The sequence below is a fragment of the Stenella coeruleoalba genome (genome assembly GCF_951394435.1).
Source record: "Stenella coeruleoalba genome assembly, chromosome: 19".
Taxonomy (NCBI): Eukaryota; Metazoa; Chordata; class Mammalia; order Artiodactyla; family Delphinidae; genus Stenella; species Stenella coeruleoalba.
In genome coordinates this window covers 45,344,698-45,357,502 of record NC_137165.1, presented here as the reverse complement: position 1 = coordinate 45,357,502, position 12,805 = coordinate 45,344,698, and the positions used below count along the sequence as shown (strand labels likewise).

The window sequence follows — 12,805 nt, the reverse complement described above, 5'->3', positions numbered from 1 at the left end:
ACACCCTGGCAGGAAGGGAGAGGGAGGCCTCTGAGAAGCTGCAGCGGCTGTCCGGGGTTCCCTCGTGTAATTGGCAGGAGCACACTGAGGACGGGCTGTTCTTGCACTGCTGGGAGGCAGGAACCAGCGCTGCTGACCCCGGCAGCTTTGTTTTGTGGCTTCAGTGTGGCCGGCAGCCAAAGGAAACACACTCTGGCCGGGGTCCCTCCCACATGCCTCAATCAGACCAGGAACAATCAGGCCACAGAGGAGCAGAGGACCTCCCTCCATCCCTGGTGCCCCCGTAGGCTATGCGTAGGCCTCTCCTAGGGTAACGCTCTTCCCCTCAACCCCAAACTTCTCCTCATGGGTCTCCCATGTCAAACTTAACCATTCCCTTTGGAAACTAGAATATGATGTAAATACTATAAAATATTAGAAGGAACTGAAATTTCTGCCTCACGCCCTAATTCAGATTGATCCGTGTGTATGTGTGTGTGTGTCTGTGCGTATCTGATCTCTCTTTCCCATAATCTCTCTGATACCGTTTTTCTCCAATCTCTCTCTCGAATTTTGTTGGCGTGAGTAAAGGAAACAACTGTATAGCACAGGGAGCGCTACCTAATGCACTGTGGTAACCTAAGTGGGAGGGAGTCCGCAAGGGAGGGGATCTCTGTATGTGTCCGGCTGATTCATTCTGTTGTGCAGTGGAGGCTAACACTACACTGTAAAGCAACCACACTCCAATACAAATTAATTTAAAAAAATGAGTAAAGGAAACAATGTTGCAGATAACACATAGGAGCCGCTTTTGTATTACTTGGGCTTTAGCACGACACACATTTCCATTCCTCATCAGGCTTTCTGAAAGGCTGACGTTACAGTGAACATCTGGGTAAATTAGCTCAGCCGGTTAGAACCCCCATGCAAGTGAAGCCAATCTGGGTCATGGATTTGATCACCCCAGAAGCCGATGATAATCTCTCTTTGATTGGCCACACAAGACACCCACAAAGCAGTCCCAACCAATTTGCACATATCTCCAATCTATCTCTCACAAGAGGGATTAAGCCACAGTCCACTACACCCCAGCAGAAATGTATCCCCAGTGCCCAGGAACAACTCAGACTGCCCAACTGCCTCTGGGAGTGTTGTCAGTGTGTCTGCAGATAAAGACTACATTAACGTTGGCTGGACTTCTTCTAGCTGGCGAAGTACCCCAGGAGTGGGCTTTGGGGCAAGGTGAAACCAGCTTCAGATTACCAGTGGGCCTCAAGATTTTACTGAATTTTGTAATGAGAAGGACAAAACGCAGTACCCTGCAGGTAGAAGGACTCAAAGTCATAACCCCCAATCTGCAGGCTGGGACTCTCTACGGCAGTGCTATGCAATAAACATCTGTGCTGTTCAAAAGGGCAGCCGCTAGCCACAGGTGGCTCCTGAGTGACAGAGAAATGAAACTTTTTCTTTTTTATTGAATTTGAGTTAGATTTAAATGTACTTAAACTTTACTCTTGATTAATTTAAATTTAAATAACCACCATATTGGACAACAGCGATCTAGAGTACAAAAAGTAATAGTATATCAATAGTGATAACAAAATAGTACCAACATTTAATAAGAGCTCACTATTTTCCAGTCATTGTCTAAGGATACTGGCACATTAAATGCGCTCCAATATCTTGCATATACACTACCATTTTCCACGTCTTTTGCGATGAAAAAATAAATTCATGTAAAATAATTGTTTGAAAATAAATAAATGTTACTAACTTCATTACCTATTCTGACATCATGTAGTTTCCAAACCTAGATATACTAAAAATTTAATTACCATCAGTCAGTGATTTTTTTTAAACTTAAAAAGGGGTTGGTCCATATCCTCGAAAAGATTAGGAACCAGTGACAAAATACTAGCAGAAGGGCAGATGAAGGAAAAGAAAAAAAACTATCTTCACTTTCAAGTTTCCCCACGTCTTCCCACCCTCTTCTAGGAGAGGAGCCCCAGGAAGCAGATGCTCATTTCTCTTCCTTGTGCCCCTCGAGCAAGGGCAGAGGGAGCTGAGAGGATTAACGAGAAACTCATTTCTGTTTCCTGCCATTGGAGTGGCACACCATCTACTCGCTCTGCCCCCGGGCCTTCCTGTGCCCACCTCAAGCCCTGGCCTGCATCCATTTCCAGAGGCTGCAGACGTGTGAGTGTGTGGGGGTACCAGGACGGGAGGGGTGTGCAGTTCTACTCACCTGAGCACATCTCCCCCTTGTAGCGGACACAGGAGAAGTCATCACACTCGCAGTACTTGCCCGTGATCTTGCCAAAGTCACTGCTATGGCAGACGCACTGGCCACAGAGACACTCGCCCCGCTGGCTGCAGATGGGCTGGCCCTCCCGGGGGCTACACTCGTCCTGCTGGGAGGGACGGTAGTCCTCTTCTGAGCACTCACACTGGGACCCCAGCCAGCCAGGCCCGCAGCGGCACACCCCACACTCAAAGGTCCCGTTGCCGTTGTTGCAGTGGTGGCTCTGAGGCTCAGCCTGGGCCTGGCAGGCACAGTCACAGTCGAAGGTGACCTGGACGGTGAGGCTGTCTTTGAAGCCCACAGGCTTGATGGTGAAGGACTTCTCCTTCTCCTGGGGGCAGCCACGCACCTTGGCCTCAATGCTGAAGCTCACCTGGATGGAAAGTAAGATCGCATTCAGACACAGGTGGACCCTGTTGACACTCCAGCCCTGGAGGGAAAGAAGCTGTTCCCTGCCCTGCCCGGGAATACCCAAACTGGGCGTCCTGTCCCCCAGCAAGCTGGAGTTCCTCAGCCTTCCCACCACCACGGTCTGCAAAGCCAAAGCAAGAGCCTGGGGATAGTTGTGCAGTTGGGACATATCTGGCTGGGTGTAGACATGGTTTACAATCACAGATAGCTTTTTTCTAAAATTCCATACGTGAAAATAAACCAGCTCAAGCAGAAAAGAACCTTTGATCTTACAAACGCTCTGCCGTGGCCAAATAAGCTAGCGGGACTGATTACGTAATATCATCAGGATATACAAAGCACTATTTCACACCACACAGTGGCCAACCACAGGCTCAGAGTCTACTGTGCAATTTCCACAAAACATTTCATCACTTATGCAATCAAACATGTTTCAGGCCAATATTTTTTACATAGGGTGTGTGCACATGTGCCTAGAAGATAGATGGATGGATGGAAACAGATATATAGACAGAGATGATGTAGATATAGATGATATAGCTATAGATATCCCCTCTTTTTTTCCACCCCTTTCACCAACCCCTCTCCCCTAAGGCAGAAGCAGAGAAGAACCAGCCACTAAGGAGGGAAAACTATAGACGGACTGGAGAGGCAAAATGAACATTTGCATTCTGACGTTCCAGGAGGGTGGGTATTTTGTGTGTGTATGTGTTTATTTTTTTTTCCTTTTAAGTTTTATTGGGGTATAATTGATTTAAAATGTTGTGTTAATTTCGAGGGTGGCTATTTTTTTTTTTTTTTTTTTTTGTGGTACGCGGGCCTCTGACTGTTGTGGCCTCTCTCGTTGCGGAGCACAGGCTCCGGACGCTCAGGCTCAGCGGCCATGGCTCACGTGCCTAGCCGCTCTGCGGCATGTGGGATCTTCCCGGACCAGGGCACGAACCCATGTCCCCTGCATCGGCAGGCGGACTCTCAACCACTGCGCCACCAGGGAAGCCCAAGGGTGGCTATTTTTGCCTATTCTGTTTGCTGCCAAATCTTCAGCAGCTGGAACAATGCCTGGCACAAAGTCGGTGGTCAATAAATATTTATAGATGACACTGCTGTTTTACCTTGTGAAGCAAAGAAAGGCATACCTTAGGGGAGGCTGGAGACCAGTTAGGGGCTGAAGGTAGAAATATTTTCATTTGCAATCAATTGTGCATAAACAGAGGTAACCTAAATGCAAGTTTTTAAAAATCCTGATGGTGAAGTTACTTAACGGATAGAGAAGGTTTAGGCAACAGAAGCCTCAGAGGAAAAGGCTGGCAGCTCCATTACATCTATCTTGTAAGGACGTTCAGAAAGAAGGTACAGGGAAGGAAGGGGTGGGTGCCCACAGACGCTCTGGGGCACAGGCTAAGGTCAGAGCTGCAGCCTCAGCCCCTGCCCAGCCCACCTCACCGTGTCTCCAATCTTGAGTCCGACACAAGACTTAAGGCCTGGGATGACCTCGTTGTTGAGACAGGTGGCGTTGAAGGATAAGGACAACTCCTCAGGGAGGTCACGCACTTCCAGCTCTACTTTAGAGCGGATTTTCTGAGCAGAAAAGGGCAAGAGAAGATAAGGAAATGGGCTGAGAGGAAATGAGTAGGAGCCAATTACATCCCAAGCAAAACCTCCCAGATGGTCCTGGACTCACCTGCAGTGCCAGATGCTGAGGTCCACCTGCAAGCTGCCAGAGCATCCCTAGGAGCCTGTTTCCTGCTATATTTCCATCCCAAGACCTGCTCTCTCTCTTTCTCCACTTGCTTCTAGGTGAGTCTGGGTAAAATCTAAACTAGCTACGCCCTCCTGCAGGACTCACGGACGTGTGAGAAGGGAGTGCTAATACTGGTCACCTTGGCTAGTAGCACTTTCTACCTGATCTTTCATCAACCTCACATTCCCCATGGTTCAGCTCCCTCTCTGCTCTATTGTTGGAGCCCAGATCTCCATCACTCTGCACCCACCCCCCTCAATTTCAGGGCCCTGCTCGTCCTCATCACCATCCCCATCCTCTCTCTTCCACCTTCTCTAAGCTCTTCCCCCATTGTTCCTAAGCCTCCTGGGCGTTCCTTTCTGAGCCGTTTCTATCTCAGAAGGCTGCAGTCCTCCCAGTGCTGGCTATCACTTCCTGGCCTCTGGAAGAAGAAGAGGAAGGCGGTGAAAGCTGCATGGTGGACTTGCAGCCAGGACTTCCAAATCTGAGCCCTCCTGGGTAATGCCAAGTGAAGTGGACTCTTAGCAGGCCCATTCCCAGTGTAAGACACTTACCCCGTAAGCATCAACAATGAGCTGGAGGACATTGCTGGAATCAGTAGACAGGACCCCCACTGTGGTCCCTGGGATGAGCTCACTATAGTTCTAGAAAGGAAGACAGAGATGTCCGGGCATGACTGATGAAGCTGGTGGTCTCCAAAAGCCCTCCCCAAATCAGACTGAGGGTCTTGAAATGAAACTTGAGGGAAGGATGGGATTTTTTTTTTTTTTTTTGCGGTACGCGGGCCTCTCACTGCTGCGGCCTCTCCCGCTGCGGAGCACAGGCCCCGGATGCGCAGGCCCAGCGGCCATGGCTCACGGGCCCAGCCGCTCCGCGGCATGTGGGATCCTCCCGGACCAGGGCATGAACCCGCGTCCCCTGCATCGGCAGGTGGACTCTCAACCACTGCACCACCAGGGAAGCCCAGGATGGGATATTTTACTTGTCACTGCCAGGAATATATCTAGCAGTTTTTCAGCACTGAGCAAAATTATAGAGAACCTCTCACACCCCTCTCCCCACTGAATTACTCCCCTCCACCACTGCAAACATCAACACACCTATCCTGCTAGGTTCAAAGTTGGAGGAGAGAGACCGTCGAGAGGAATCATTAGCTCCTGGGTCTTTCCCAGTTAGGGACCATGGCCAAAGTTGGTGTGGGCTGGTTCCCTGAGACAAGTCCACCCATCACAGGCCCCACTCCCACTCCAGGAAGCCCCAAAGGCATAGTCACCTGGTAGAGATTGACTACATTTTCAGTCACTGCAAAGATCAAATTGATGTTTTTCTGGGACAGCTTCTCGGTCATCAGCCCCAGGGAGGGATAATCCTATGAAAAGAGAGGATGTGATGGTTAGTTAAGAAGTCTATTCACATACATCCATGAATTCTAAGCCTTAGGACTTGGGTGGTTTGGGCCATGGCCCTGACAGTGGTGGGATTTAAACCTTTTCACCCCATGACAATGTGAGGCAAACACAAACCCAGTTGTGAACTCTAAGGATAGATAAAGAGGTACAGGCTGGTAGTGCCAAAACTAAGCACCTCTGTCTTCCTACTCAAATTCAATGCATTCGTACCAAGGAGCAGCTTCCACGGGTCAGGTACTGCCAGACCTCGTTGTTTTCAAGCTTCCTCCCATTTTGCAGCTACTGACAAATGCCTTGGGTTGTTGCTTGCAATCCTTCACCATGTGGTCTCAACCTTCCTTTCCAATCATTCACCTCTCTCCCCCTTCTACTTACCACCGAGCTGGTCCACTGTCTTTCTCCCACCTCGAGTGGCCTTCTTTTTGGTAATGCTCCTCCTTCCTTAGGACCCAGCTCAGGTCCCACCTTCTCCAGGAGGCCTTCCCTGATCATCCCAGTTCATGACGAGCTTTCCTCTTTTGAACACCTAAAATGCTCATCAACTATTCTATCCAGTTAGCTGTAATCATGCATCTTCTCTTATTGGTACCACATCTCCTCAACTAAACCAAAATCTCCCTAAGGGTGAGACCTTATATAGTCTTATTATCTTGGCCCCTGGTAAGGCCCTGCATAGACTAGGTGTCAATCATTACAGACTCACCCATTGCCTGGTAGTGCTCAACCTGTATATGGCTGACACCAAAGAATTCAAGCCAAAATGAGGGTGCTGGTAAATTATGAACATGTCCCTGGAATCCTAGACCTTTCAGGGAGCTCATGAGATCATGCAACTCAGGTTCCTTTTCACAGCTGTACCTTTAAGCCACCTAGATGAGGTAGTTGCTACACTGTCTTTAAGAAATGAAGAGTTCACACCTCTAGATACTCAGGGTGGCAGCATTCTGCAGGGCTCTACGTTCTCTTTATGGCTTACTGCAATTCCTCCTGTTTCAATGTAAACTCCTCTCCTCTTATTTAACCTTCCACGGTTAGATGAAAACAACTTATACAGAAAACAACTTATAAGAAGTCTTCTCATACAGAGCAGTGATTACCAGAGGGGAAGGGGCTGTGGGGAGGGAGAAATAGGTAAAGGGGATCAACTGTATGGTGACAGATGGAAACTAAATTTTTGGTGGTGAGCATGCTGTAGCGTACACCAAAGTAGAAATATAATGTTGTACCCATGAGACTTATATAATGTTATACACCAATGTTACCTCAATAAAAAATAAATTAAAAAAAAAGTCTTCTCATGGATCAGCTAAAGCATCCTTTAGCCTTCTTTTATTCCAGCTAAAGGACTCTGAGCCCTTTAACGTTTCCTCACAGGACTGGCTTTCTATGCTTTTGAGGATCTTTGTCTCTTTTTCCTCTGTCTTCTTCCAATAACCACAAGTGAGCATGATATTCCAAGAGGGGCTAATCCATGCACAGTCGACAGGATGGCCTGCTTTCCAGCTGGACCTGCAGAAGTCCTCTGGGTCCACTCTGGATGCCATGATGATGCTGCTGGTGCTGGAGGCAGTGGTAACACCGACCACAGTCAGGACCATCTCTAGTGGCTGTACAGGTGGTACCCTGGATGAGGGTGTCCAGTAGGTGGGAGAGGTGAGGGTGGGCTGAAAAGAGCCCTGAGCCTTGCCCAGAGGAAGGGCTGCCATTTTCATATTCACACAAAGACTGCCTGGGTTAGGGCAGTCCTGGCCATAGTGAATAGGAACCATAGGTGGTACCGAGAATCTCACCATGGTAGTGGAGGCAGCATAATGGTTGTCACTGCCCACATGACACTGCCCATCGTTGGGCTGGACGATGCCTGCCAGCCTTCCATCCAGCGCTATATGGGTCTTGGCATCAGTGGTAAACACCAGCAAGTGGGAGGCATCATTCCTCCAGCCAATCTTCTCCTGTTAAAAAAAAAAAAAGGCAAAAGAGAGACAGCGACTTTAGCCATGTCACTGGTACAAAACAAAGACCCAAGGAGCTCCCCATCTGAAGGGCTAGACAAGTTGTCTTGGAGAAGGGCCTCAGTCCTAGTCCTTGGAACATAAGCTGGGGTTTTCCAACTCAGGGGTTTCTGTTCTCTTAAGAAAACAGTCTCAGGGCTCATTCCTTCAAGCAGCTGAAAGACACCTACTTCAACTCCAAAGAGAACTTCTTCAATGATAATCACATGGCCCATCTAGAAACCCATCTGCATCTGCAGAGCTGGGTTGGGCTAGAAGAAATCCCATCTGGACATCTGCCCACTTTGCTGAGGTTAGGTGAACCCAGCCTTGACTCTGATACACTTCCAGAGAAGATCCTCTCCCCAGAAAACATCTGGGACCACTGAGGTTCCCAAAAGTATCAGCTCTGGCCAGGGAGCGGATACAAGCAGAGGCTGCTGATCGGGAGCAACCTGTTGCTCAAATTGTACAAATGGTACAAAGCTCTGCCTAGTTCCTATCTCGTAGTTCACATAGAAATCCCCACAGTTGAGCCACTTCCCTCCCCGTTTTGATCTGCACCACCCACACCTGGCACTCCATGCCCTCCAAACCTACATCACAGACGGTAGCCTGCATGATGGCGTCAAAGCCACCCTCTGGGGCATCTCGGTTTCGTGACACACTCTGCTTCTTCACCTCCTCATTGAAACGGGTCACCTGGTCAGTTAGCGTCAGCACGTGTTTGTAGCCAAACATGGGCAAACAGGTGGTCTTCATACTGGGGAGGGAAGGAATGATTTAAGCAGACATCTGATGGAAAAGGCTGCATGGGGAGTGGGAGGGAAAAGAGGGGGACAGATATAGACAGTGGAATGCCCAGGCGAGTTCTATACAACTACCATTACCCAGACAGGTTAGACTCCAAACCCTTCAAATTACCTAGGCATCACATTGACCTAATCTCCAGCTAGATCAGAGGATAAGGGAGTGAACTGTGGAACCAGACTACCTGGGTTCAAATCCCAGCTCCCTGACTTACTAGTCATGGAACCCTAGGCAAGCTTCTCTATACCTAACCTATAAAGAAATGGGGACATGATAACACATATCTCATAAGAGTTGTGAGGCTTAAATGAGTTAACAGATGTAAAGCTTTTAGATCAGAGTGAGGCTCTAGTTGTGGTTGCTATCACTTTATATTTAACACTTCTCTAAAGTAACATTAACACAACAACAAAGCAAAAGTTCATCAATAACTTAATGTCCCTGAACTATCAATAGATTGATAGATCTGTGCCGAACAGGAGCATTTCTGTCCCCAGTCCAATGGTTTGTTTAACTGATGGCTGACACAATTTCTGGGGAACCTTACAATCCAGACAGAAGGTTAAGAACGCACATCATATAACTCTCGAGTCTAAAAAGTAAATTCATACCTCGTCAGGCTCGGTAACCATCACTTTAAATTATAATCCATGGATTTGCATAGTCTCCAACAAATAAATAAGCCATTCAGTTGTAAGTCCAACTCTCAACAGAGGGACACATCAACTTATGCTCTTAGAGGGTTCAACAAATATCATTTCCACTCTTTCCTATGCCTCTAGGACTTAATATCTTGCATTTCAACCCTGCAGGACTCATATCCTGGATAACGAGGACAATAGCAATGGAATCAATCATTCTGAAATCATAACTCCTCTATCCACTTATACTATTTATTCGTGGCCTAGACCAAGAAGCTGATGGATTTCCTTTCTAGGTCTCCAAACAGTCTTGGACTCTATTAATACAACACTCCAGATCAATGGGTTGGCCCACTTGCCGGACAGGGAGACCATGGTAGAGAGGAGATATGATTTGGCCAGAAGGCAGCCAACAAAGCTACCCTAGACTAGAAAGAGGAAGCAGGACTTGGATTTGTCTGGGGCAACGGGGAGAGATGCTGCCCTGGCTTCTAGAAGAGAGACTTACTCATAGCAGGGGTTTCTGAGGGCCTCTGGTGGGGAGATGTACATGTATGGTGAAACAGGCTTGTCCACGAAGGCCCCGAAGCCAATCCGCAGGTTACTGGTGAGCTTACGCATCTGGGAGGCCAGCTTGGTGCCCAGGTTCTGGATGCTCCACAGATCATCCTTCATGGAATAAGACAGGTCCATTAAGTAGTAGATGTCCACAGGGTAATCCTCCACCTGCCGAACTTGGACGGAGAAATTCTTCGAATCATCTGCAAGGCAGAAGGACGTTAATTCTTCTCCTCTTCTCCCTCTAAGACTTAAGTAGAGTTGGACACAGCTGGGATGAAGTAACTTTTGTTTTTTTTTTCCCCGCACCACTCGTCTTGTGGGATCTTAGTTCCTCGACCAGGGATTGAACCCCGGACCTGGCAGTGAAAGCGCCAAGTCTTAACCACTGGACCTCCAGGGAATTCCCTGAAGTAACTTTTTAATCAAACCAAACTTGAAAGCCCTGGTCCCTTTTCCTCTCCCCTTGCAATTCTATTCCTCTTCCAATCTCTTGACCCTCCTACTTTTAACCTCTTTTTTTTTGCTGTACGCGGGCCTCTCACTGCTGTGGCCTCTCCCGTTGTGGAGCACAGGCTCCGGACGCGCAGGCTCAGCGGCCATGGCTCACGGGCCCAGCCGCTCCGCAGCATGTGGGATCTTCCTGGACCAGGGCACGAACCCATGTCCCCTGCATCGGCAGGCGGGCTCTCAACCACTGCACCACCAGGGAAGCCCTTAACCTCTTCTTTTCCATTCTAAAAGTCTCCACCCTCTCTAAATCCTCATCTGTCTCGTCCTCTGGGTCCCAAGGGTCTACCACCCTGAGTCACAGAAGTGTTGGCAGTTATTACACTTCAGACTCTGTAAAAGGTAGGAACTATGTCCCACCCTTCTCTGAATCCCATAGTAACCAATATACACCTTGCACGTAGAAGGTACTTTCTTAAATTCTTGACTTAATTGAAAAGTCAAAATGAGTGCTTCAGAAAAGCCTGTCTCTGGACTTCCCTGGTGGCGCAGAGGTTAAAAGTCCACCTGTCAACGCAGGGGACACGGATTCAATACCTGGTCCGGGCAGATCCCACATGCCACGGAGCAACTAAGCCCGTGAGCCACAACTACTGAGCCTGCGCTCTAGAACTGGCAAGCCACAACTACTGAGTCCACGTGCCACAACTACTGAAGCCCGCATGCTGAGAGCCCATGCTCTGCAACAAGAAAAGCCACCGTAATGAGAAGCCCACGCACTGCAACAAAGAGTAGCCCCCACTCGCTGCAACTAGAGAAAGCCCGCATGCAGCACAAAGACCCAACGGAGCCAAAAATAATTTTTTTTAAAAAAGCCTGTCTCTTAGCCTAATCCGTCCCCCCTCTGAAGGTCTCCGGCCCTATTTTCTGTGCCCCCATGCATGCCCTGCCCCAATCTTACATGGAAAACGAGCTTACAATTTGCTTTCTCATCTTAGACTCACTTGAGCCTCAATAGAAAGCTATATGCTGGGTAAAACAGGCATTGGGGGAAAGAAGAAACAAACATTTTTTGTGTACCTATTAAGTTAGAAGGGTTAAGTAACTTGCCCAAAGTCAAATAGCTAATATATGGAAGAGTCAAGATTCAAACTCAGATCTTCTGACTTCAAGTCCCCAAACCTTCCACTTTCTTCCATTCTCCTGCCCACACTTCCCTCCACATCCTTCTCTTCCCACCCCAATTCCACCGTGAGCTACTTCTGCAGGATCCCCACCTGGCCGTAGCCGGAGTGCAATCCTCTGGGGACTGACTTGAGTGATCTGGGAGCTGTCTCCAGAGCCCTTGTCACTGAGGGGCCTGGCCTCCAGGATTCTGGCCTCGCTGATGGGGAACTCGATGGACTCCAGGGCGCAGTCATCCTTCAGCAGATTCTCCTTCAGGTTACAGCGGGGCGAGCCCGGAGGCAGAGCCTGTAAGACGAGAGGAAGCCCTGTGATCAGAGCTACGGCGGTTCTCTGCTTCCTGCAAGCTCTGCCACATCCCAGCAGCCTAGAGCTTACCCAGCACTTTGGAGCTAAACCAACATAAATGAACTCGTGTGGTCCTTCCTAAGATAGCCCCTAGGCCTGTTGTACAGAAGGGGGAGACTGAGGCATCAGAAAGGTTGGGTGAGTGCCTGCTCATGGATGGGTAGGTAGGAAGAGGAACAGTACAATGAGAGGCCTGTTGGACCAGTGTTTTTCAAACTGTAAAATGCAGCCCACCTGTGGGTCTCAAAAATCAATGTAGTAGGTCTCAACCACCAATTTATTAAAATGCAACATAATAGAATAGAAAGTATCAAAGTGTGTAAGTGGTAAAAGTAAATATTGTTTTGGGAAAGGTTTATTTATTTTTTAAGTTTTTAAGTTTAAATCTTTTTTAAGCTTCTTTTTTTTAATATTTAGTTTTTATTTTATTCATTTATTTTGGCTGTGCCAGGTCTTAGTTGCGGCACAAGGGATCTTCATTGTGGCAGGCGGGCTTCTTAGTTGCAACATGCGGGATCTAGTTCCCCCACCATGGATCAAACCCCGGGCCCTCTGCGTTGGGAGCGTGGAGTCTTACCCACTGGACCACCAGGGAAGTCCCGGGAAAGGTTTATATGTTGGGGAGTAGGGTATAATATGTATAATAAATAATGATAACAATGTATGTCTTTCTGTAGGTGAGGGTCAAAACAGTTTGGAAGGCACTGTGTTAAAACACTGGCTGGGGTGTGAGATCCACGAGGGCAGGGACTATGTGTGTCTCATTTCCCCTCTATTCCCAGCACACAACACGAGACTGACAACTAAGTGAGGGGGGGAGGATATGGGGAAGCAGCAGAGAGTAGGCGCTAAGAGCACAGATTGGCTGAGACTATATCTCAGCATTGCCTCTTACTAGCTGGTTACTAGGGCGAGTCACCTAAACTCTCCAGGCTTCGTTTCCTCACCTATAACATGAAAATAATAATAGCCCCAGCTTC

General features: G+C 48.3%; 1 protein-coding gene across 1 annotated transcript in view; it reads right to left on the bottom strand.

The window, feature by feature from the left end:
• The window catches only part of ITGB3 (integrin subunit beta 3), a 53,416-nt gene that overhangs the window by 17,867 nt on the left and 22,744 nt on the right, over positions 1 to 12,805 (bottom strand). The window contains 8 exon segments of the mRNA XM_079906208.1: positions 2,225 to 2,654; positions 4,136 to 4,270; positions 4,988 to 5,077; positions 5,707 to 5,802; positions 7,633 to 7,794; positions 8,434 to 8,596; positions 9,793 to 10,045; positions 11,570 to 11,765. Coding sequence (XP_079762334.1) covers positions 2,225 to 2,654; positions 4,136 to 4,270; positions 4,988 to 5,077; positions 5,707 to 5,802; positions 7,633 to 7,794; positions 8,434 to 8,596; positions 9,793 to 10,045; positions 11,570 to 11,765 — 1,525 coding nt within the window.